We start from the raw sequence: 26740 nt of genomic DNA, 5'->3' as shown, positions 1-26740 counted from the left end.
ATTCCCCCTTCCCTGCTTTTAAGTTAGATACATGTAATACATTACAAAGCTGAAATGAGAATGAATCATTTTTTGAGTATCTAATCAACAGTACAACTTCAATTAATGTTACAGATGCTTGTGATGTAATTGAAACCATGGCAAATTGTTTCCCTAAATTGTTTTCATTTTTGGAGATGCTGTTGTGGTGTCATCTCTTTTGGATAGAGCTGACTGCAACCACTTGCTATTATTTCCAGATAATTATTATCTCCTCATACTCCACCCCACCCCTCAAATCACTTTGGAAAACTGACTGGTTTACAGAATTAAAAAGAAAAAAAATCAGTTTGTGTGTTTGTTGTTATTCATTTTCACATTACCTCAATTCCTTTTTTTAAAAACATTGGCACATTATTGTACCATATGCCAAAGGGGTACACTGTAACAGTTATGTGCCTAAATCAAAAAAATCTACTGGTTCTGAATGACTTCATTGGGTTGACCAAGACAAAATGTGTAGAACTAGGGTATTTTGCAAAAGCAGGTCCTATTAGTGCCGGCAAACATATGATTTCAAGACAAATGTTACCATCAAGTGGTGAACTTATGCCATCACACAAACAACCCTCCGTGCCTTGTAAACCAACCTTTTACACTCATTGAATCCGATTGGTCAGTGAAACCAGTCGTCATTTCAAACTCATTTCTGATTGGTTCCTTGAAAACCGACAGTCAGCACGTTTTTCTGAGCAAACGTTCCTCAGCCTTAGCTTTTTGATAGCGGTCTGGATCCGACAATCAACAGGTTAGTGTTTCTGTAACAAATGCGTGTAGGATAAATTACCAACATGCTTACGGGAATGAGATAACTATACCTTTACGTACCCTCTTTTTATTCGTCTTTAAGTTATCGTTCGTGGAAACCCAACTTCAGTTAGTGCCCATCTCGGCTTTCATTTTAAGCGTTTGCTAATTAGCATTGAGTTAGCAAGGTTAAGTTTGTTTCATCCACGTTAGCGTTAGTTAGCATACGACTCTAGCACGAGTATCTTTGAACCGAGGCGAGGTTTGATATTAAGTTTCGATGTTTCGGCGCCGTGGCCATAATCCCGATCGTGCTCGGCTCTGCCACAAATCCAGTTTAAATGTGGCGGTTTGCATCATTTGTGAAGTGACGACGTGGGAGGCGCAGCACGGAGCCAACTGAGGCTAATGTTGCTAGGCAACAAATAATCCGGAATACAAGCATCTAGGTTTTTCTTTTGGCGTAGCAATAGTAGAGGTAGTAGTGAAATAGTGAGTTTATAAAATTCCCAACATCAGGAAAACGGATAACCTCTGGTAGATAGGTTAGCATACCGTTTGTACAGACAGTTACCATGGTAACAAGCCACACGATATAACGCTAACTACGTTCATATAAACAACGCAGAGTAACGTAAACCAATAAGGATATGTTCGTTTTTGTGCATCTTAATCCCATCTATATCGGTGAACTACTGAAAGCTAACATGCTTTGTCAAGCCCAAGTGCTAAGTAACGTTGCGGAGGACGTCTTGGCGTAAGGTATGATAAAGAAAATGAGGGGAGCTAGCTTAGTTAACCTTTACTTAAACGCTGCCGCTAGCATGGCAGCTGGGTTTTCACCGTCACCTAACGCTGTGTTGAAGTAATTGGATACTAAACGTAATGCGTGTTGCTTCTGGGTGTTAAGTGTAAAGGTGATTACTAAGCCGTGCGTGCGCGAAAGGAACACCTTGAGGAACAGTATTTTTGGCACTTAACCCAGCGTCAGTTATATTTTATATCAACCAACACCGCAGTGTTTCAGTGCGGTTTTATAGGCTTCTAATCCGCTTTGTACGTCTTATTTTTAGGGATGGGAGAGCCGCCTGCGGTGATCCTCCAGCACCAGATGAGTGGCAGGTAGTGACTGTGCAAAAGCAATGTTGTGCTGTCGTGTACAATGAAGAAGATATTCAGCTTTACCAAGAAAAAGAAGAATCAGTCTGGTACTCCTGACAGTGGGAGTGTGCTTTCTTTTGGCTATGATCTAAAAGACAAGGACCTCGGGAAGGTGCACAAGGCTGCATCAGTGGGTGATTTGGCAAAGTTGAAGCAGCTTGCTAAAAAGAATGATATCAATCAACTTGACAAGGAGAACAGGTACGTGGGTTGCCACATCCTTGAATATGTTTTTGCTGGATTAATTGCTGCCTACAATATACCTTGGTAATGCAGATTATATGAATGGTTTAATAAAATGCCATGATCACTTGACATGATCTACAACTCCCTTGAACCATATTAGAGCCTCTGATTTTCAGTCTGTCTTATCCCTCACAGATGTGTAATGCCAAGCAAAGAGATATATTAGATTTCAAAAATACTGCTGTGCCAGAGATATAAAGATAATGTGGGCGCTCTAGGTTACATCAATGAGTATGATCTGCAGTGTGGAATATTTTTCGTGTATTACAGTGAAGTCATTTTAAAGTGATGTTCAGTATATTATAACTGATAACAGGAAACTGACAGCTGTTTTTAGCTCCAAGTAAAATGTTCATGACACTCCATTGTTTCTTTTCTACTTGTGTTACAAGGTTGGATCTGGTTACCATTTTACAATTAGCATGTGCCAGAAGTAACTGAGTGGTGTGCGTGAAGTACTTCAGGCAATTTACAGAATGGCTTGTAAAAAGTTGTGGCAGGTGTTGAATTTGATAGAATTTGCGAAATGTTCCGTTAACCTCTATTTATCAAACCATTTGCAATGTTAAGCTGTACATGCTGTAAAATATTCTTTTTGTAACTGTATATTAGTTTTGGTAATAATATTTCTCAGCCAATAACTATGACATCATTTGGTTTCTGAATGTAATGTAGTAAAGAAAATCATGATTTAAGAAGAACATCATTGATATATATTATATGAGGCCCTGCAATGAAGTATTAGAACATTTAAATAAATGTTTTGATGCAAAAATTGGTTAAGACCTAAGTTAAAAATAGCTGGAAAATTCTTGGAAAGGCCGATGGAAGTGTTTGAGTGTGTACAAGAATGCTTGCATATGAGAAACTCTCTCCTTTACTGTTACAGAACTGCGCTCCATATTGCCTGCGCTAGTGGACATGTTGAGGTGGTGCAGTTCCTCGTTGAGAGCAAAGCCAAGCTTAACCTATGCGACAATCAAAATAGATCCGCCTTAATGAAGGTAATCCTGGGTAATGAGACTCCAACACACAGTGATTCTTCATTTAATGTTAAATACATTGTGATGGTTGTGGGTTACTTTCTTCATACATTATTTCAATTCCTGTCCAGGCCTCTGTATTCATGTCAGTTATCTACTGTTTCAGGCAGTGCAGGGCCAGCATGAGCGCTGTGTGAGCATACTGCTGGAGAATCATGCCGAGCCAAACCTGGTGGATATCAATGGCAATACAGCCCTACATTTAGCAGCAAACATCCCATCCATTTCCACAGCTGTCCTGTTGCTGGAGCATGAGGCTGACCTCAATGCACAAAATAAGGTGATTCTGTATTTTTTTTTTTTCGTGTGTGTGTTGTGAGTAAATCCAGCTAAGACACAGAGTCGGACAATATTTGACATACCCATGTGTCTTAATAGAAAAGTATTAACAGTTGCATGCATGCAATCACCTCTCATAAAGTCATAACTAAGTCTGTATTGCAATAACCAACTATGGCCTTTAGGGGAGGATCTCTTAATGCCTGCTGGCTCTACATCACAAATGGTATTGTGCAGAACATCAGGCATGGCACAGTACATCAAAACAAAACACAGCCATAATGAATACTTTCAGCTACATACTTAAGCTTTTCCTTCTGTGAAAAGTCTAAATGTTTGCTGCGAGGAACATGTAAAGTACTTATTATGTGTCTATGAATCTTGGGCCATTAGTGATGTTTCTGTATTAGATTGTTGAATATGATTTAATTTTTAGGAGGCATTCACACCCCTTACCGTGGCAGTCCGTGAGGACCATATCGAGATGGCTGAGTTCCTCCTCAAGGAAGGTGCTGATGTAAATTTTATGGACCGTGACCGAAGGTCAGTACTGAACAATGACATTTGTGATACATCTCTAATCTCTGTAACATTCTTAATATTGCTGAATTCATTGTTTACAGTTGGTCATGTTGCTGTCATGGATTTTTACCTGCAGGTCCCCGTTAATGATAGCTGCTGGCAATGGACAAATCAGTATATTGCGGCTGCTTTTGCGGTTTCACGCAGATATCACACTAAAGGATGCCAAAGGATGGTCAGCTGATGACTATGCAGTGATGAATGGGCATCATCCGTAAGATGTTCTTCATTTCTTTGCACTGCGTTCTTAGGGTGGCATTTCTCTTGTAATTTATGCACTTGTGGTGTGCGAGTGGAACATAGAACTTACCACAAATGGGTCATTCCGTTTGTTTATTTTTCTTATTAGGAATATATCTTTGACAGTTTCGTTCTTCCTTTTTTCTTTTAGTTTTCTGTACATTCCCACAACACATTTGCATACCTGAAATTGCAGAAGCATATCAAGGCCTATGACATTATGACATTTTTAGTGTCTTGACTTTCTTATAGATGTTCCCTCCTGATCATCGAGCACAGTACCCAGATGAACGATGGGCCCTCGCTATCACATCAAGGTCCGAGCAAAAAAAAGAAAAAAACACTATTGGGTAGTCCTTCCCAAGATGTTGAAGCAGGCTTCTCTTTGGGAGGACCAGCCACTGACAAAGATGGTAGGGATATAAGATTTCATCTCATAATAGTGAATGAACGTGTTGCCAGGATATATGTTTATTCATTATTGACTTTGATTTTATTTATTCCCCATGCATTACCTCTTGACTGGATGTAGAGCATGGAGCAAATGAAGCAGGGGCAGGTATTGCCTTACTTAGACGAGCTCTGTTAGCAAAATCAGTCATAGGCTGTCCATTTCCTGACAGTAAAATTCATTAACAGTTACTGCAGATGGATACTCAAACTATTCCTGTTTTCAAATGCATTTTTTATGTTGCGTAGATTGTAGTGCTTTGTGCAATTTCTGCCTTTTGAGATTTGGATGCTCTCAAGAGTCTGTATTTGACACTTGTACTAATGAAATATGACATGTACTTTTCTAAAGTTTGTTGAAATGAGGCTGTGCTGATCGGCTAAAAATAAGTTATTCTGCTTTGTTGCAGATTTTGAAGACAATTCACAGTCTGAGTCACTAAGTCGGTAAGCACAATTTTTTTTTCTTGTGATCTGCAACTTACAGTTACAGTGGACTTTTAGGCTCAAACCACTCTTTTTTTCTTCCTCCTCAGGGTTTCAAAAAGTGCTGCAGATGAATGGCTTTCCTCAGAAGAGGATGCATCAGTTTTAATAGAAAAGGTCGGTGCTCCTTTTTTCCTTGTAAAGTGTGTTTTTCCTTAATTTTGTTCTGGCCTTCATTTGATATGTTGCCTTTCAGAAGCCACAGAAGGTAAACCTCAGGAAAATGATTGCATCTAAAAGGGGAGAAGGTACCCAGAATCTTTTAACTATCAGTGTCATTCCATAGTTTGTGTTTTTTTGGTAGTAATCTTTTATCCCTACCTGCTCTGTAGCTTCTGCACTGCCTGACAGATCCTTGAGTGGTACAGAATCTGAGGCAGAGAGTGAGAATAGAGTCCAGAGAATCCCATCCCTCCCAAGGGCCTTACCATCCATCAAAGCTCCACAGCACCCATTAGATCCCTCTCCCGTTTCCCTCCTTTCCAAACCACCCCAGATGACTTCTACCCCTCTTGCAAACTACAGAAAGGTAAAATATTTGTCATGAAGCTTTAGCTCTTCTTCTGTGACATCTTTCTCTTCTCTTTCCCCCCCAAATTCTTAAAACAAGCAGACAGTGCAGCTGAGCAGGAGAAAAGCAAACACTCACAGCAGCCTTCAAGTAGTAAAACAAAATCAGGCTCTCAAGAGGGAAGCCCAGAAGCCGAGAACTCTGAGGAGGAAGTGGAAGAAGAGGAAGAGGAGGACGAAGAAGAAGACGATGACGATGATGATGAGGAGGAGGAGGAGGAAGAAGAGGAGGAGGATGAAGAAGATGAAGAGGATGAGGAGGAAGAGGATGAGGATGAAGAGGATGAAGAGGATGATGATGATGAAGAGGATGAGGAAAGTGGTGAAGAGGAGGATGGAGAAGAGGATGAAGAGGAGAATGATTGTGAGGAGGATGACAGCTGTGTGGCTTCTGTCAAGGCCAACACTGCTGAATTTGAAGATATACAAAAACCTTCTGTCACTGGGAAGCTTAAGATTATTGACAGTGCTGCTGGTCAAATCACTCCTGGTACTGGCATCTCTTACAACAGTGAAACCAGTACTGGTATTGCAGGTGAGAATGTACATGCCTCAGAGACAGATGCCAAAACAGAGACTCAAAAAAGTGACACTGCCTGCCCAGCTGGAACAGCACGCTATGCAATGCCAGCGACATTAGATATAGAGGAGGATTGTGTCGTGTCAGCCATTAGGGTAGAATCAAAGTTTTCTGATGAAGATGAGAGCCTTGGGAAGGATCAAGGATCACACCAAAACATGATTTCAAACCTGGGTTTTACAGGAGGCCCATTATCCAGATATCACACAGAAAGTCATTCACCTACTGAGAATAAAGAGGAAGAATTCGAAAAAGATGATGATGATTCCTGGAGCAATAAACAAAACATTGGTGATATCGGTGAGTGGAACGACAGCGATGATGAAGAGGATAAACAAACCGGGAGATTTGGACGGAACACAGTACTCGCTAATCGAGTCAGTTTGGTGCCTGTGGCTGGAGTGGAAAATAAAGACGGTTCCTCTGATGATGATGCTGGATCAAACAAAGACTCTTTCAAAGAAAAGAAACACAAATCCTCATGGGGCTCCTCATTAGGGGACAGTGACACTGACCTACCCAAAGAAGATGAGGTAAACAGGGAGATGCTTGATCAGAAAAGTGATGTTCAAGCATCAAATTTACAGCCAGAAGCAGCAACACAGCTATCAAAATGCACATTTCCTCAACCAAATGAAGACCACCCAGATACCTCATGGGATTCTTCATCACCAGTGGTACCATCTCTAAAATGTGTCGCACCTCAGTTAGTGAAAGAGGAACCTGCGGCCTCTTTGGGAATATGTTCACCACGCACTCCTGAGTCCAAAAACAGACCAACAAAAGCAACAGTGGATGAATCAGAGTGGGATTCTTCCTTTGAAAATAACCAAAATGATAATGACTCTTTCACTAAAGGTCAAGTGCGGTCACAAGTTTCTCAAACAAATGTTGTAACAGCAAACCAGGCTGGGGAGCAACTGTGTTCTGATGGCTCTTGGGAAGAAGAAGATGAAGAAAGTATTAAGAAAGAGTCAAATGACCCCTCCCCTGCAGTATCACCTGTGCCTGAGGGTGAAAAATTAACCAGAAACCAAACACTAGGTAACGATGATGTTGAATCAATTGGTCAGTCATCACAACTGGAAGGAAAATTTGGCTCGAAGAAGGAGAAAGGCGATGATAATAGTTGGGATGATGAAGATGAAAGTGATGAGTCAGAAAAGCAAAAGACAATGATGACAAAAGATGACGAAGTTGCAGAGTGTGGTAAACTCTTAAAGACGCGTCTTTCTACCCCGACCAATTTGCTGTCACCAAAGTCAAGGCCCGAAAGTGTGCCTCCAGCGGATAACAGGCAAGAGGAGGAAAAGCTAGAGGGCGTTAAGAAAGACAATCCTAGCAGTGCTCCCTCCAAAGGTGACATCACTGCTCGTCATCAACGCGATTCAGACGTGAGCACGCTGTCTGACGAAGAGTTACCTCAAACGGTCATTGACGATGTTGATCTAGACTCACCTGATGAGGCAGAGAACATAGACGTGAGAAGTCAAGAGCTCAGAAACATTGAAGGGCCTGTCATTCAGGTAAAACAGGAGTGCAGTAGGTGGTTTTTTAGTTGTGGTGTAGCTTCTTCAAATTCATGTGGCCTCTGTAAGCACTCAAGGTCTGCCAACACTTTCATCGCCTTTCATTTTTTCACATGCTTATTCAATGTTTGCCTAGTGCCTCCATTCATTAGAGATGAAGCGTGGATTAATTAACATTTCTTTTTTCTTTTTTTATATACAGAAAGAAGATTCCACTGAGGATGAGGAGGATGATGATTACAAAGACGAGGAGAGGGATGATGATGATGAGGAGGAGGAGGAGGAAGAGGAAGAGGAGGAAGGAAACCTCTCAAATGAGAATGATCAACCTGAAGAGAGTGGAGAGTCCCTCGACGCCACCTCACCCGTTCCTGAGACAGACATTTCTAAAGATAAGAAAAGAGGTGAGGAGAAAATCATTTATAATAGATGTTTTAAATACATTATGAACAACTGCACGTGCCTCACAGAAGTGTTGATCCATTAAATTTGCAAAAGACCTCATCGTATAGTATCTAAAGTCTTTTCCTTAAGGTACAAGTTAGATACTGTGGCTGCCTTAATTAACTTAGTGACAACAAACGTAGTTTTGTCATCTTCTCAGTCTGAATTCAGAGAGCTCAAGCACCAGCTGCAGGTTAAATAGTGGTCAGGGAGCAGTTTAACAAAGAAATGATGTTTGTGACTCAACCTGGTTAACCAGCAAGCCACAAGCAAAAAATGCACACAAAAAAGATCTCTAAATTTCTGCATCTGCTGCTCCTATCTAAGACGTCATGTATCACTCTGCAACTACCATTACTCTTCAGTTATATCAATGCAATTAACCTACAGTACATCTGTTGAAATAGATTTCCTGTCTGAGCTGGGTCTAGAAGAGGAAGAGCAGGATTCTTGGGAGGTACAGTAAATACACATTTTGGAATACCTCATGGGATCAGGTGTTTGACAAATTCTCAGATTGTTTTTCCTCTTTCAGTCCCACTCCGAAAACCTCAATTTGCCACATGAGGAGAGACAAAGCTTGCATACTCAGGATCAAGAGATGTCCACTGAAAAGGAGATTAAAGAAAGTAGGCCTATTTTATTTATTCTTTTCTGTTTTTCAAAGCAATAAAATCATTCCAGGCACCATTCCATGCTGCAGAAACAGTGTGACGTTATTTAATTATAATCATATAAAACCGTGCTCTAGTGTATTAACGCATGCATTCATTTTGTCTGTATGTAATCGTTCAAGCCTTTTTGATTTCAGTCTAAATATGGTGTCGAACATGCAGTGCAATGTAATTTCTCTCAATCAAAACAGCCTTTCCAACAATGTGTCACATTTCTTTCGTAGACTTGTTTTATATTCCCTCTTTTTTAAGAGGGGAAGGAGGCAATAGGATGGCAATACTAGAGCCTTGGAGGAGTGTAGACATGCAAAGAGGCAGCCAGGGAGAGGGTATGAATGTCTTGACTCACAGGTCTGAGGAACAGCATGTTAACCATACCAGAGGCCTGACCATCACCTCCTCCACCATCAGAGAATGCATGCAGCATACACTGTCCTGCCTGCTCCCCTTGAACCTCATTTTCCAAAATTTGGGACTTAAAGGCATACTGAGTAGGATTCATCAGCTTCAGTTTATAAACACTCGGCCTCTCCCAAGCATAGCAAAAGAAGAAGAAATAAGAAAACAGAGCCAGAGGGCAGGATGTCTGCTGATACAGACACTGCCACACACCTCTAGTGGGTTTTAAAAGTGATATTTGAGAGGAGTTATTTATTTTAACCGTCTATACATGTTTTTTGCAAAAATCCTGCTCATTATGCCCTTTAAGAGCCACCGGTTCTTCTTAACTTGCTTGGTTTCAGCAGGTTTTGGCTGAAATAACTTGTGTCTCATTAAAACCAGAACTGAGAATTCAAATGTTTGTCTGTTGCCTAACCATGTATCTTCATGCTAATTAACCATGAGCTCATTTGCATGCTTTATGCAAGGTTCTGGCAAAGTCATCCAGTTTCATCAGCATATTGTTTTGTTTTTTTACAGAAGAATTTAATTGTGCTGCCAAACAGAACAGATATGTCTTGTCTCTTGCAGTTGGAAGCAACGGTAATGGTGATAATGGAGGCGAACATGTTGAAAAAGATGATAATATACAGAAAGAGGTAGGTTCAACAACCAAATGCCCAAAAGGTAAAAGCAACTGTGATCCAGTGGAATTAGATAACAATGTTCCCCCTTTCTTCCAGACCGAGAAGGCAAAATGGGAACCACTTAGTGTTTTGAGCAAACTTGAAGGAGATAAAGACCGAAAGACAGGTACATTTAAAAATCTGGAGCATCATTGTTCCTGATGGTTTGAAATTTGAGACTTTATTTCGAGAAGAACAGTTTGTATTTAACTCTTTCTGTCTGACAGACTTAATGGAGGAGCTTGGTCTGGGTGATGTTGATGATCTTGAAGGTATGAATTGTTCTCTTTGATTTGATATTTTTGAGTGTGTTTTAGTGTGCTCCTCTTTAAAATTTAAAAATGTGTTTATGTGATCACAAGGCAGTCATTGATGATCATCTAATGCCTGTCTGCCCTGAAAAACCAATGCAACCAGTGCATCCTTTACAGGGTCACAGCTAGTTTTGTTCTGATATCTACAGAATAGTACTCAATATCCACATTTTGAAAGCTTCGACTTTCAAATACTTGAAAAATACCGCTACTGGAGCTACTTTTTTTTTAAGCTTTTGATTTAAAGTGGTCTGCCTGCATGCAAACACTGATATTGATACCCTTTGTATTTTTTTCTGTCATCACACTTTTTGAAGTTCAAAAAGCAGGTCAGTGAACATAAAAAAGCTGATTAGATAAGGTGAACATTGTAAACTGGTAGTTGTAGTTTCTCCTTTGAGACCTCAGTTTGTTAGAGTGTAATAGTGTAACAGCCTATCCCAGATCTTTTCTATAACCATGCGTCAGAGCAGGTGTAGTGGTTGTCTTAGTTTAACTGACCTTCTACCCCCAGTAACATCACTGTCATATTTTGCTCACTGACCTACAGCTGATTATGTTTATGTCACAGATGCATCAGACTGGGACTCGGCCAGTACTACCAGTAAGAGAACCCTGCCTGGCCGCAGAATGGCCTCCCCTGGACTTGAGGAGTTCCCAGAAGGCTCCAATCCATCTCTTAAAGAACAGGATGAAGACATTGCTCCAGCTGCACCCCTGACACCTCAAAGGAGCATCAACTCCAACAAGAGACTTACAAGCACACCCCCTCAACCTGTGCCCCATCCTCAGCCTCGGGCAAGGAAGATGGTGCTTCAGAAACCTGAGAGTGAAGACGGTAAGACACATGAAGCCCTTCCATGAACTTTTTTTTTAACATATAACATACCATTAAACCAAAGGATTTTATTAAAGCATTGTTCTTTTTCTTTCTTTGACTTGTTCTCATTTAGAATCAGATTGGGAACCAGACAATGTGACGACAGCCAAAAGTGACGCTCGGCAGCAAAACATTGCTGAGGTTCAGGCAGCGGTTAGATCAGGTAAGGCCCACTGTTTGTTTTTTTTCTCTGAAGTATGCCCATAGATATGAGTGTGCACATGCCTTGGGCTCTGGATAAAAGACTATATCTTTTTAGGTTCCCCTGAGCTCTCACCCATGGAAAGAGACAGTAAACATGATGTAGAGTCCAGCAAGCAGCAACAAAAGGTGAGAAATACCCAGAATACCACATCTCTACCACAATCCAAACTTAATTCTAATTCCCCACAACATCGTCACTCATGCCTTTGTCGTCACAGGGAAATTAAAACACATCATCATGTCATATATCTATATATAAATATGTGCAAATTTCACCATAAAGTTTACATAAATGGGCCACTAAAAAATGTTTTCAAGTAAAATGTAAATTGCTTATTAGAAAAAGGGGAGGCATGAGAATGTAATGTTGAAATGCCTCCACATTTATGTGAATATTGTGTATTTTATTTAAAGCCCAATCTTGGTTTTTGTATTTTTGTCTTGTCTGTGTTGTGTGTTTCCTTGTCGACCCATGCCATCAAAGGAGAAAGATGATGCAGTAAATACTTGTGAGTTAGATCTAAATAACCCATGCTCATCTGGCCACGTGGGCTCTCACATTGGAGAAAAGGATAATGACTTTAGTGGTCAAAGCAGTCCTGACGAAAGAGGTGTAGCAGGTGGTGAGGTCCCATGGGAGAATCGTTACGAGAAGCTCTGGGTAGAGGTGGAGAAAAGGGAGGTAAAATCCACCTTCAAGAATGTTGCTGGTGAATTAAAAGAGAAGTTTGGAGAACTGCTTAAATCAAGGTGTCCTGTAGAGGCTGTCACAGAAGAAGAAGAAGAACAGGCCGTGGCTGAACCTTCATCTGCAGACGAAGACTCAAGTGATGAAGAAGAAGAAGAGGGGGAAATCATTATGCGTCCCATGGCCAGAGCAAGGAGCACCGTCCTCCTCACCATACCTGAACAGAGGGAGTCTGGACTGGAAGACTCTGTGACAGAATCAACTGACAAATCTGTATGTGAGGACAGGATGCAGGTCTGTGAGCGCCCAGCAAGTGACAGCAGCTTTGGTCGAGAGCCAGATCTGCTCGCTGATGACGCTCAGGAGGAGTTCAGGTCTCCCTCGCCCCAACTCACCGCAGCGCAGACAGACAGCAGCACAGCTAATGTTACCACAGCTTTCACCAACGATCACACCGTACCCACGTCTGCAGTGGATCACAGTGCATTCTTAAAAGATGAGGCCAAACTGGGGCCACTGCAGAAACCACATGTGGGCCTTATCTGGAAGGACACCGCTGCCCATCTAGACGAAGCTGAGAAGAGCAATGCAAGTTCCGAAGAGGATCCTGAGGAATTCGCTAAGTCTCGCCCCCCCTCACTAAGCAGACAAGCCGCATCTATCCAAGGTGTCTCTGATGAAGAGCTGGAAGAGGACATGGGAAGGTTTAAACTTGAGGTAGGGATGCTGAAGGTTGTCTTCCTGGATTTGGAGAAAGAAAAGGCCCAACTCCAGAAAGAGGTAGAGGATGGCCGCCTTTAACACAGTCCCATCGCCTCTCTTTCTCTTCATTTCATCAGTGTACTCATTTCTTTTAATCTGCTGTTTCTTAGGGCCCAAGACATCACAACCTCATCTTTCTCTTCGATATCTATTGTCAATGTCTTAATATTTATTTTCTTTAGGTTTGATTTCAAGTAGACGAGTTGATCTTGCATTTTTCTCCTTACGTCTCCCTTTGTGTCTTTTTAACTAATCTTAAAAACATTTGGAATTGAAGCACCATTTGTTGAAGGTCACTTTGCACTGCATTCAAAAAACCCCTGTGTCTGACTGTCAGTTAAAAAAGATATTGATAGTTAGATATTAATTTTTGATTGTACAAAACTAAACAAAGTTGAGTTTAGTGTGTTCTTTAGTGGTGACTTGTCCTTCATCATGCATGTACTTTGCATGTATCTTTACTTTAAACAGGTTCTGTTGTATAAACCCTCTATTTTAGGTGGCGTGGTGTGAAGACTGTTCAAATAATAGCCTTCTTTTCCCTAGAAAAGAAGTGCTGTTGTGATGATATAGCAATTGCTGGATTTGTTTTTCTTCTAATGCATGCTGTGCTGCGATGTCCAATTGCCATGGGATGAATAGATCTATTTCTTGGCCAGCCTTTTGAGTAGTTGGAAAGAAAGCATAGAAATAAATATTTAAATTGTTTTGTACTATGTCTTTGCTGCATAATTTGACAGTTTAATTCACAGATTGAGCAATAGTTAATGTCTGTAATAGTCAGTGAAATGGCTATGTAAATAAAATACAGTATAAACTACTAGAAGTAATACTTAATAACACTAGAGCGGGTAACGCTAGTGTTGCACTCATGTAAAATCAGTAAATAAGCTCTGAGTTTTGCTTTCCTTTAGTTTTAGTTTAGGGAAGTTCTCTACAAGTCCGCTGTCCCCTCTAGTTTTTGGGTGCTTCAAATTCATATCAGACAATCCAAAAGTAATGAGATTTTTCTCAGTTCAGTTACTGAGAATGCCACAGCATACATTACAATGCATGGTATCATGGGTCCTTGTAATTAACTGAAAATCCCATGTCAAATAGAGTAACCACGCTAAGGTGTTAGGTCTCCGAAGGGAGGGGAGACACTAAATTATGTATGACAAAGCATACAAGTCCCTGCTCCAAAACGCATCTTAAAAGGCTGGCCCAAACCTGTGTCAGTAAGGAATAGTCTCTCAAGTCTAGTTATCAAATATTTACTCTTGTCTTTTCAGGTTGGCAAAGAGACAACAAAGACTGCAATGGAGGTGCAAAAATCCAGTACATCCTGGGATACTGGTGGAACAGCACTGGAAGAAGTGGGTACTGAGAAACCTGAGACCAGGTTAGGATGCCTGACAAGTCAAGCTGGAGCAATTCACCAAGTACAGCAGCCTGTAGCCACCAAGAGGTATGTATTATTTGGCATTTGTACATTTTAAGGCCAGGACAGCTACCATTAGGACATGTTAACTATATCCACAGTTCTCTTCTACATGTAGAAGTCAGATAGAAGAAAAGTCTACAAGAAAATACAAGAGGATAATTTATTTTTTATTTTTTGTGAGTGTGTGTAGTTGTTATCTAAATTATTTGATAACACTCTTTTTGTTAAGTGCTCTTTTTGATTCCATTTAATGGGGTCTCTCTTCAGTAATACTTCCGAGGGCCCCACAGTGTAGATATCAAAACTCATTGACTATCAGGTTTATTGCTCTCCATAGCACCAACGGGGCACCAGTGCAATTGCATCTCCCGCTCCTGCAGACCTACAGTAGAAACAAAGAGGAGGGGCAAGCTGTAGAGGAGACCTTACAGCTGGAGCTGGTCAGAGGGGCCCAGCGCAGCAGAGCCCCTCAGACCAACACCCATGTTAATGGAGATCCTCTCTCAGTGTTTGACGATAGCACTTTAAGTGAGGTGTCGGACGATGAAGGAAGGTATATATGCAGTATGCCACTTTTTCACCTCTCTGTCACTAACCCATAAGGTGTGTTCAGACTGAACAGTGAATTCAACAAAAAATTCGTGCACACCTGAAACTTGTAGTACTTCACTTAATGAACAAAGGGGAGGAAGAGAAAAAAAGAGATAAATGGGAGGAAGATAAGAGAAACTTCTGGAGTTGTTGGTAAGTTCTAAGATCATATTTGGGCTTTGGTGGTTTGCAACAAAAAAGCCACTTCTAAAACAATCTGGCCGTCAAATCTCCATGAATAAACAGAGGTGGAAATTCACTTTGCATTCAGTCTAAACAAACCTTTACTATATTGGTGGTGGATGATGATGCGGATACAATTCCTCTTTATTTTAATTATTTTACTCACTACATAGTTGCATGGCTACCGCTGATTTTTCCAAAACTGGAATAGTATACTGCATTATACCATAACACACTTCCAACAACTGTTCAATACAGCTCTCATAGCTTGAGAACACGCATGTCAGTTTTCCACATAACGGCTGTTTTTCTTCCCTGCCTTTGTCGGGCTCAGGACGCCAACCAGTGGCCAGCAGAAACACGAGGTAAAACACAAATTCTGTTACAAGATTTCGAGTACACCATACAGAATAAAAAAACTGAATAATACTAAGACCACGTTTTGTTTGCACATTCAGAACCCTGAAGTGGAGATGGCAGAAGACTTTGATGAACTCACTCAGTCATCGGACACAGCCACAGATGACATTGACTCTCCCACTTCAGGCTATCGTCACGCATCCCTCCTCATTCAGAAGCTGGACTCTGCCACTTTTGGTACTGTTTCAGCTGGTTCAAATGCTAATTTGCGAAACAACGAGTAATTATTTGTGGTTTTCAGCATCTTGTTACTTAATCCGTGAGAATAATTGGTGAGAGTTGCCCATATTGCCTCCCACAGACTCGAGAAGCATGGTGAAGCTACAGAATATTTTCCACGAATATGAGCGCTCCATCCAAAAGGCAAGGAGTCGCCATGGGTACCTGGCAGACAAGGTGAGCCAGCTGGAAATGGAGAAGGCGGAGTTGAAAAGCTCTTTGGAGGAAGTTAAAGATGTTAAGTCTGGCTTGGAGCGCAACCAGCTGGAACTGCAGACTGAAGTCACAAATGTCAAGTGAGAACGACTTACTTTTCTCTACAGTACTCTCTCCCTTCTCGTATTTTTGTGCATCATAACTTATGTGATCATGGATCTTTCTGCTCTGTTTTTTTTGCATTTTTATTTATTGATGTGAAATTTCTGTCTGAAAACAGATTTCAGCTGAAACAGGAGCAGGAAAATCGCCGCAACGCCACCATGATGTACAACACCACCAGAGATAAACTGAGGAGGACGGAGGAGCAGCATCAGCTAGAGGTTCAGGAGAGACAGAAGGTGGAGCTCACCCTCCGGAATCTGGAGCTGGAGATGAGAACACTGGTTAACAACATGAAACAGGTACAGTTAATTTCTTTTTCTTCCCAAAATGTGCAGTTCTGTTGTTTTGATGTTGGCTAATGCTGTATCAGTAACTATCAAAATGAGTATTAGTATTAAGTTAAATTAGCATACAGTATGTACTTTGTAATACATAGTTGATGCTCATCATACGGTATTGATTTGGAATTTATGCTGATGAGATGATTTGAGTGTTTCATCAGAAGCTGGCTTGTCCATTTGTTGTTTGGTGTACACGTGATCGTTACATTCATGTGACATATGTCAACCACCCAGCTTGAAGAAGACCACAGTGAGACCCAGAGACTGCTGGCTCAGGAGCGCAGTGCTCGGACATTACAGGAGAATCTGCTCAGCAGCCATCTCCGTAAGCAGCAAGAGATCGAGGATGAGAACAAGAGGAACATAAGCAGAAGCAATGAGGTAATCCTCACGGTGTGGTATCCATCATTTTAGAACATATGAGCTTGGCTTATTTTTTAGATGCTATTCTAACAGTTTGCACCAATTAATATTGTGTTTCTATGTGAGTGGAAATGAACATAAAAATGTTTTGTAGCTTTAAAGTTTTAAAGATTTCAGGAATTGTAAAGAGTGGTACAGTATGGTGTTACTAATAGATAATTATTCATTGTATATATGAAATATTTAAATCAAATGAAACCTCAAAGGTTCGAAGCAATCTCAACATGTTTCTTCTGTTGTTCATAGGCCTTGACTCAGCTCACTGAGGCCAGTGACAGGGAGAGGGAGTTGCTACAGCAGACTGCTACCTTACAGGAGCAGCTGACCATTCTGAGGACAGACCTCGAGCGTTCGCAGGCCAGCAGCAGTCTCAAAGAGAACCACCTTTTTGAGGAGAACGAGGCCCTCAAAGAACAGTTAGAGGATGCTCGGAGAGATCTCAAACTCAACAGTGAAGCCCTGACCCAAACTGTCTTCAACTGCAACAACCAGGTCACCACCCTGAAGTCTGAGTTGGCTATAGCAACGACTCGCCTGGAAAATGAGCGCCAGACTCGTGAAACACTGGAGACAGAGATCGAGTCCACTCGTACCCGCCTTGCTGGAGCGGTGAAGGAGGCAGAGCTTTGCCTGGCAGCTCACACAGACACAGAGAGAGCTCTGCTCCGGGAGAAAGAGGAACACCAGCGTCTTAAAGATAGACTCACAGGTTAGTAGTCGTTGGAATAGATAGACAACTCCTTTCATAAAGGGGAAAAAAACCCTGCCCAACCAGGCAAGTGGTTTTGTGCATCTTTTTGTCCTGTAATCTGAATCTAAAACTGGGAGCTTCTCTGTAACTTTTAATGTTTTCATTTCCACAGGTGAAGTAGCCAGCCAACGTGAGGCAGTCAACAGTCTGTCCCAGAAACTGTCCAAGTCAGAAGCTCGTGGAAACAGCATGGAGAATGAAGTTCATCGGCTCACACTGCAACTAACGGAGAAAAGCCTGCTGCTGGAGGTCCTACAGCGGGAGAAAGACCAGGCAGCTGCACGAATCAAGGAGCTAGATACGACTCTGCACGCAGAGAGGGAGCTGGTCAGCCGTGCTGGAGCACGCCAAGAGGCCGCACAGGAGCGGCTAGTCCAAGCTCAGAGTGAGGGCATGTTACTTCGGCAACAGCTAGAAGAGGCCCAAAACAAAGGGGTTGCAAAGGAGCGTGCTGTGACAGATGCCCAAGAGCGCTTCAGTGACATTCTGTCCAAGCTGCGCTCTGACTGTGAAGAGAGAGTACAGCTAGTGGAGGAGAGAAATAAGGAGCTTGCCAGCAAGGCTGCTGATCTCCGAGATCAAATCTACAAGTTAGAGGAAGAGAAGAACGAAAGAGAGGTAAGATCAGGATCCTGCACGTTAAGAGGATTAACTCACTTTTGCCTCCAGGCCTACTTTTAACCTTTCCCTCCACATGCCAGTTAGAAATCTACCCTTATATCTAACCATACTCTGCTTTCTCTGCACTCTGTTTGAGCACAGACTAGTCTAAGGCAGCTGCAGCAGGAGCTGGCTGACTCACTCAAGAAGCTGTCAATGAGTGAAGCCTCTCTGGAGGTCAACACACGCTATCGCAATGACCTGGAGGAGGAGAAGGCTCGCCTCCTCAAAGACATGGACAGGCTCAAAGGAAAGGTAAAGGCAGCTAACAGTGCCACCCTGTGGTGGCAGCATATTCTCACCACGTCTCAAACAACTAGCACTGTTAATGATTATGAAGCAAACACTTTAAGCTGTACTGAAGTTAAATGACTCATTATCTCTTTTTTAGGTGACAGAGCAGTTGATGAGAGGCAGAAATAGTTTTCACCCCGTATGTTCACTGAACCGTCAGTTATGTCCACTGTTGCCATTGCTGATGAGGTGAATGCTTTGTGTCTGTCATGTAGCTGGAGGAAAGCGAAGACCAGTATGTGCAGGCGGAGAGGCGAATTAACAGCCTAAAGAGCAGTCTCAATGAAAAGGAGAAGGAACTCACCACTGCTGCTCTCAGACTCCAGGAGGCGCTGTCTGCCTCAGCAGCTTCTGATACTGTCATCAAACAGCTGGAGGAAGCCGTGCAAAGGTAGGCACAAACACATGCAGTTCACTCACACACTTGGGATTGAAAAATCCATCAATTAATTTTATTTGATGAGATACCACGTACACAAAATCCCCTGAAATCAATCATGCAGAATAAAGCTAAAAGAACAAGGCAACTCCATATATGGTACAAGCACTTTAACCCTAGAGCCTAGATGTGCTTTGATATACAGTATATGAATGTCTGTGAAGCAGAGTGTCAATGTAATGTCACATTAGGCTGGAGATAGAGAACGCCAGACTGGAAGCTGCTGCAAAGCAACAGTCCAACAAAATTGATGCGCTTCAGAAAGGAGCTCAGGAAGCTGCCATGGTGAGTGCTGTGATTATTACCTGCAAGCACACACATTTTGCACAGGATCTGAGTGTCGCCATATCTACTTTTTTTGTGTCCAGAAAAGCAAAATGCAGTATTGTCAGTATTGTAATACTTGGAGAAATCTCTTGTGATTTCAAATTGCTGCCTTTATATTATGAAGTCGTTCTTATATTTTAAGGTATCCAATCTTTTTCCAGCTATCTGACAGCTCACCTGGAGGAGGGGTTGGTATTGTGGATGTAGGCTTAGTTTCCCTGTGTGGGTTTACCTCTGTTTGTTCCCAAAAAACAATAGACATGGGCAAAAATCATAAAATCATATTGTATATATTTATGAAATGAAATGCACTTGGGCCTTTGGGGCTTTCTGCTTGCTAGACCAGGAATCCAAACAAATGGAGGAAGTAATGGCTATGTGCTGGTTTGGGTTTCTCTTGGTGACTTCAAAATATGTTTTCTCCTCTGATCTTGATTTGTGGGGTCTTCATTTCTTTTTGTCTCCAGCTGCATGATGCATGTTACTTGTTTTAGTCTTCTATCAACTCTATCAAATGATGGAAAAATAAAATGGCAGCAGCACACAACAAAAACTGCTTTTCTGACTTCTGTAGGTCAGGGGTCATTTGGAGGACTTGGTTACAAACCTCCAAAGCAGTAAGATGACTTTGGAAGACCAACTCAGTAGAGAGGTTGGTGGCTTTTTTTGCTTCTTCATTAAGAAAACCCTCAGCTTCAAGTTTAATTTCTCTCCTTTTCTACTTTTTGTTTATATGTTTCACCTACGACCAGTCTGAGCAGGGCAGAGTAGCCCTGTAGTAGCAGAGGGATGTTTGTTTCCCTTGGCATTACTAAGATAAGATAAGATAAACCTTTATTCGTCCCACATTGGGGAAATTTGCAAATTTGCAGCAGCAAAGAACAGGAAGGATTTGCCTAAACAATCAAACCTTTTAAAATGTGTTTTTATGACATTAAGGAAACTTGAATACCACACAATTTAGAATTTATACATAAAATAGTCCTAATTGAAAAATCAGGGAGCAAAGTATTTTTTTTATTGTGAATGTTTCTGGAGGGAGTGAAGTATACAGCAATAGGTAGGCCAAATTCAGTCTGATTCAGTCACAAACACAACAACAGCATATCTGAAATCTAATAAAGTAATACAAGTTCAAATAATAGAATAATAATATAACCAAAATAATTCCTTGCATTCCATCCGCTTGGTGCTCGGGCCCTGATAATAAGAAGAAACATTTGAGACGGATCCGATGAAGAGTCAGCTTTTCAGCCAACCATCTGAAATTTGATCATTGTAACAAGCGAACAGAAGCTGCTTTTTATAAATGTTCACTTCTTCATGTAGAATTATTTGATTCCTTGCCTCTGTCTTTGTCTTTCTTAGGTCCAGAAGCAAAGTATGCTGTCTCACACAGCTCAGGACTCTCAGGCCTTGTGGGAGGAGGAGCTGAAGAGCCGCTCTAAGTTAGGACTGCGTCTGGCAGAGCTCGAAAAGGAAAAAGGAGAACTTAGCAGCCAGGTGATCATAGTGGTCATAATGATGCATTCACTTGTAGGCTAATGTAATATATGATAAATTAAGTAACCATTCTTCTTGATAATATACCATAGTTTGAGTCTCATCTCAAGAGTTATCAGCCCGTCGTCTGTGTTCCAGATGGAAATAGAAAAGAAGAAAGCAAAGAAAATAGCGGAGCAGAAGAAGGCTGTAGACACAAGACTGGACCAAGAGATGAAGAGAAACACAGAGCTTCAAAAAGAAATGTACAGGTGACTCCTCACTTCCTCCTCACGCCCTCCTCACCTGTGGCAGTAGTTCTCCCTACTGTTTAGACACCACTAGGATCCAGTAGAGCGCGGCCTTTCCTGGCTTATGTGGCTGTGGTTCAGTGTGCGCACTGCTGTAAGGGTGTATTTTGTTTTTTCAATTTTATAACTTAATCCCCATGAATGTATAATAAGTCCAGTGTGTGTCAGGTTTTGTGTTTCATATACTTTGATGTCCCTTATTCTGTTGAGAATCAATATCCATTTTGAGTTAGCTTTTAGTAATTAAGGTTGTCTGTGTGTTTAAATGTGAATATTGTCTTAACCATCACCACCATCATCACGATTATTTCAGAAATGTAGGTCCATATCAATATAAAAGTATAATAAAACACAAGGACAACACAGATCTGTATGTATGACTGAAACACATACAGACCTTTCTTCCTTTTTCCAAGACACGTTTACCACCTTGTGTCACTTTGTGTGGGCTCATTTAAGGCCATTATGATTTTATCTTTTGAATCAGTTAGTCTTCACATAAACTTGTGCATAAAATTCGACTTCAACGCTGCATTGAAAGGTGGGAACTTGACAAGTCAGAGACACGTGACTTCAGCTTTTTCCATCTTGAGAGCTTGAGCAAAATTCTGAATGCATCATTAAACACCATCACTTTTGCATCGCTGTAACTGCACAAGTGGGCTGATAGAGTGGAGTACAGTACGATAAAGAGGGCAGTTTAAACATCACCATAAATTTGCACATCACTAATTAAGCTGATATAGTCTCTGAACAATGTGTATTAGGTCATTGCTTAATTTTCAGTTAGCTGTCTTCAGGGGACAGGTTTGTATTAGATAGTCACTTGTATTCATTTATTTACTTATCATACTTATGAATATATGTTTCAGGTTGCGTACTTTATTGAAGACTGCAAAGAAGAAATTGCGGGATCAGGACGCAGGTGGAGCTGAGTTTGGCTCTCCTATGAGCAGTCTACGGATAGACGTAGGCAGACACAGCCAGGCCGATGGTGCCTTTGGACGGATGAAAGAAAAGGTTTGACCATCTGAATCGATACTATGATTTCAGTGTAAACCCCCAAATATACTATGAGTCGTAGGGTGAATTTTTTTCTTTAGCGACACCCCCGAATCCATAACATGTCGTTTCATACCTCATTATACAAGCTCTTCCACTATTAAAGGACACTGTGATAGACTGTATTAAAGTCTTTGTTTGTTCAGATAAATGTCACAAAGACAGATTCCTCTCTGTCTCATCACCTGTTACCAGGTGGATGATCTGCAGGTGCAACTGGAAAAGGAAGCGTCCCGTCGCAGCCAGGTAGAAAAAGTGAACAGTGATCTTAAGGACCAGCTGGCCTCCTTGAAAAGCTTGACCCGCAGTAGCGATGAGCTGGAGAGGAGTAAGAGGCAGCTGGAGGAGGAGGTACTGGACCTGAGACGGCGAATGGAGGCCGCTCAGACAGAGCAGAGCCAGGTGGACCAATACCGCCGTGACGCAGAGGAGAGGGCCCGACAGGAAATACAACAGAAACTGGAGCAGGTCAACATCTTTCTGCAGGTGAAAATTCTTTTGGGTTAATTTTAGTGGTTAATATGTATGAAGTGACCCCAACACACATTACTGAGCAAATCTTTGATTTCACAGCAGGCTTTGAGACGACTGTCTAAAATGTTCTGAATAAATTATTTGTTGCTTATATACAGTCTGTACACAGCTGCACTGGTAGCTATGCACATGTATGTTAAAACACCACTGATTTGACATAACAGTTTGTGGTTATCTCACAGTCCCAGGCAGCATCCCAAGAAGCACTGGATCAGATTAAAGCAGCCAATGAGGCTAACCTGCGCTCCCAGCTGGAGCAGAAGATCCGGGAGCTGGACGGGGAACTGATCCGGGCCCGCACGTCCCAGCACGACAGCCTCAACCAAAGAGAGTCCACACGCACGGAGCTAGAGCGATACCGCCAACTCTACACGGAGGAGCTGCGCCTCCGCAAGTCCCTGGCTGCCAAACTGGAGAGGTGAGACCGGCTTGCTCTTCACAGTATAGTGCCAGGTTTTCATTGACGGTTTCTAGATCTAGACACTGATCAATCATCTACTTCCTGATTCCTGTGGTGTAGGGCCTTAACCTTTGCTGTGTTTTCTTCACAGGGCCAACAGCCGGCTCGCAGAAGCCAATTCCAAATTACTCCACGAGCGCAGCAGGTCTCTGATCGCCAGCAGCATCACAAACGGTAGCCTTGGAGGGCCCTCGCTGGACGTGGGCTCTCTAGGTTCTCCAGCACACTATGGGGCCACTTTGGGGCCTCTCAACAGGAGCCTAGGCCTTGGACTCTCCCTCCTTAACCCTGTGACTGAGGGACAGAACAGCAGAGTGGAGGACTACCTGGCCAAGGTCTGTTCAGTCATTAACTGACACACTCGTTCGATCACAGAGATTAAAGAGCAATATTCCACATGTGGACAAGTTTATTCAGTTTGGGCCATTTTCATTTCCATAGCGTCGTGGTCGTCAGCATTGTTATTGTGTAACTGGTGCTGTTTGTTCAAAGATGTTGCTTTTTATGACACAGGTTAGTGTGTTGTTGCATTGCCACAACAGCATTACGCATTATATATTTCAGATTGTGGAAAAACCTATTTTCAAGAAAGGCATTTATAAATATTGATCTAATGTCTCTCTAAATGTTGTCAACACCTCTCTTCCCTCTACAAGAACACCGTCAACACTGAAATTATTTCTTCTCTCAGCTCTTTCTCCTGCACATTGCTTCTTCTTCACTCAATCTCTAGTCTTTACAGTAGCGGGACTTTACTTCTAACCTGTCTTCTATTTCTCACTCTTTTAGCTTCTAGCTCAAAAGTCTGTCTCTCATCTCTCCTCTCTTCAGCCAGACTCATAACCAGGTGTGTAGATGTGTTCAGCTCAGTGTCTGACTGGCTGCTGTTCCCTTCACCCTGCTGCTGTATTTAGGGTTCAGGGTTTGCACAGTGAAACAAAAACAGACTGCAGATGTTGCAGATGTGTTTTTGTGGGGCACCAGCAAGTTTACAGAAAATGTACATATGTACTGAGCTTTCCAAACTGTAATTTACATTTCTATTACAGCGGTCCACATTGCAGAGCTTTTTCTTGGTTCATCACTCAGGAATTAACCAATTTAAGAGATTCACAAAGTTTAAATTATAACTGACAAAACAAATGCAGTTATAACTTAGAGGATTGGCTGCAAAAACTGGAAATTAGAAATTTAAGAAGTCAAGAATAGCATTAAATGTCACTGTTGAAATGTGCAGGAACCCTGGGTTTTGCTTTGTGTGGTTAGTTGGTGTATGTAACTGACTACATCAGCTGAAATCTCAAACCCTCCTCCTGGATTCTCTGCTTTGCGTTGACTTTCTCCATGCTCTGAAGTTGACTGGTAGAGAAGACATAATGTGTCTCTTTTTAGGAATAACTTGTACTTTGATAATTGTCTATTTTAAAGTTGATTTTCACAGCAAAGTTCAACACAACCAGTTGTATTAAGTAAGCCCCACTTACATACTCATGACAAAGACCAAGCAAAGAGAAATGATTGGAAAAGTTCTGTTTAGCTACAAAATGGACGGGTTTAGGACTTAAAACAGATGAATTAAGCTAAAGTCGGGCTTTGAATTATTTGTTCCTTTAACTCAAGTGAAAATAAACTATTTATTGATCTATAGTAAGATATAATCGGTAGCTGTGTCATCCAGATTTTTTCCTACCCCACTATTTGTGTGTATATACTACACATGCTCCCTGTATATACAGTATATAATGTTTATGTTTGTACACGTATAACGCAATACATACAACACTGGAATAATATGCAGAGAAATAGTATTTTTCTTCAGACGTTGTGTGCTGACCATTATGGTTTCACATGTTAGTTATCGTGAAATCTTTCTTTATCGCAAGATTCTTTCAGATATTCACCAAAAAAGTCTTTTTAACCGTTAGTTTAAATGCATCTTGTAAAAACTATTTGCATCATTTTGGGAGAAACCTGGCATCAGCTGACCATATTGACACCAAATGCTGGAAATAAGATTTAAAAGGCAACATCAAATAGCCTGTAGAAACTCTTCACTAAAGCAGAGCTTGCATGCTTGGCATGTCCTGCTATGTGTCTCATTATGGTCCTGATTTTCTTGGAGTGTTTTTTTGTTTTTTCCCCACTGTTCAGGTATTTTCCATTAGTATGTGTTGCCATTTACCATTGTGTTGTGTTTTGTAGTAAAATATCATCCTTGTATCTCTTGTTTTTTATATTCGTTTTTATTCCCATATTTGTTCAGTTTTGTGAGCTGATATTTGCCAGCAAACCTAAGTATAACCTTTCCTTTTTGCAGATGCAGAGTGAGTTGGATAGAAACATATCTAAGGAATTAACGGATGGTGAGTACACTGGAGCTGGAAACATGGCACAGATCTCAGCTGTCTTATTAAGTATGTAATGAATTAGAGGGATGGTAGCAGTGTTTGACTCGTAGCTGCTGCTCAGCGGTGATAACTGCAGCCTCTCTCTGGTCCTCAGCCACAGCAGAGCTGGACGCCGCTTCAGCCCGCATGTCACCGGTGGGGTCTGCGTCGAGGGTGGAGCTGGACCCCGTCAGCAGAGCGACGCAGCAGTACTTGGAGGTACTAAAGAAGAACAACATGATTTGAACACATGACGCAGCTGCTCGCAGTCAAATATGTATTTCAGCCATTAAAAAACTTAAAATACTGACTGCAACAACATTAAGGCCAAAGCCACTGCCTAGTCATATAAGAGCATTAATTCAACTTTGTACGCTTTTACTCTCCCTTCTTTTATGAAAGAAAGCAAACATAATGCACATTGCACTTACCCACTCAGGAGCAAAGGGCATGAGTCATATATATCTATGTATATATATATTGAATTGTTAATGGGTACAATTAGAGAGAACCTCGAAAGTATTTGTTCCTTCTTACAAATTCTGTTCAATCTGTAACTGTTTTGTTTGTATTAGCACAAAATATATATATATACAGAATCGTACTTTGAATTTTTATTTGTGAATATTGGTGTTGCTAAATTTGAATTTATGAGTATTTGATGTATACATCAGTTATAATTTTGCCAAGATATTACATTTGGTACGTGCCATCAAATGCTGCAATATCTGTCTTGGTCGTACTTTATTAGACTCATTGGAGTATTGTGTTTATGGCTATTTTATTTATTCTCTTTTTTGTTATGAACATGATATACTTGAATAAGACGAGCTGGAGTATCCTCCGGCTATTGAGACAGGGTGACTACATTTGTGCAACTGTCATTTCAGCTTTTGGTTGGCTTGGTTTTATGGCCAACAAAAGTGGGTTTGTGTTTTTTTCCATTATTCATGAATACTGTAACAGAATACATATAGGAAAACATTTATGACGCCTGTACAGTACAGAAGACTCTGACGTTGTAATTAAACAGAAAAAAAAACCTTAAACTTGAGTGAATGATTGACGTCCGGTCACTGAGTGGACACGACAAATGAAAGACCCAATAAAATGAGCAGCGTTGT

At 41.4% G+C, this 26740-nt stretch overlaps 1 protein-coding gene across 1 annotated transcript; it reads left to right on the top strand.

Moving 5' to 3' along the window:
- The first annotated feature begins 737 nt into the window (after positions 1-737).
- On the top strand, positions 738-26740 carry ankrd26 (ankyrin repeat domain containing 26). The gene is made up of 44 exons (XM_070831227.1): positions 738-787; positions 1860-2148; positions 3083-3197; positions 3343-3516; positions 3952-4058; positions 4174-4311; positions 4590-4750; positions 5198-5234; positions 5324-5390; positions 5470-5521; positions 5606-5802; positions 8155-8356; positions 8804-8853; positions 8932-9025; positions 9295-9399; positions 10043-10110; positions 10195-10264; positions 10365-10409; positions 11023-11289; positions 11405-11494; positions 11591-11661; positions 12020-12940; positions 14260-14435; positions 14749-14964; positions 15520-15550; positions 15644-15782; positions 15907-16120; positions 16261-16444; positions 16721-16867; positions 17156-17618; positions 17773-18278; positions 18423-18575; positions 18830-19005; positions 19245-19338; positions 19542-19568; positions 19955-20032; positions 20749-20883; positions 21022-21134; positions 22046-22193; positions 22431-22721; positions 22952-23187; positions 23321-23564; positions 25547-25592; positions 25732-26740. The coding sequence occupies exons 2-44, from the start codon at positions 1949-1951 to the stop codon at positions 25860-25862; spliced, it is 7179 nt and encodes a 2392-aa protein (XP_070687328.1). The 5' UTR covers positions 738-787; positions 1860-1948; the 3' UTR covers positions 25863-26740.

The sequence above is a fragment of the Pempheris klunzingeri genome, chromosome 5 (genome assembly GCF_042242105.1).
Source record: "Pempheris klunzingeri isolate RE-2024b chromosome 5, fPemKlu1.hap1, whole genome shotgun sequence".
NCBI lineage: Eukaryota > Metazoa > Chordata > Actinopteri > Acropomatiformes > Pempheridae > Pempheris > Pempheris klunzingeri.
Note: the sequence above shows the minus strand (reverse complement) of the source record. Positions and strands in the feature narration are given on the sequence as shown.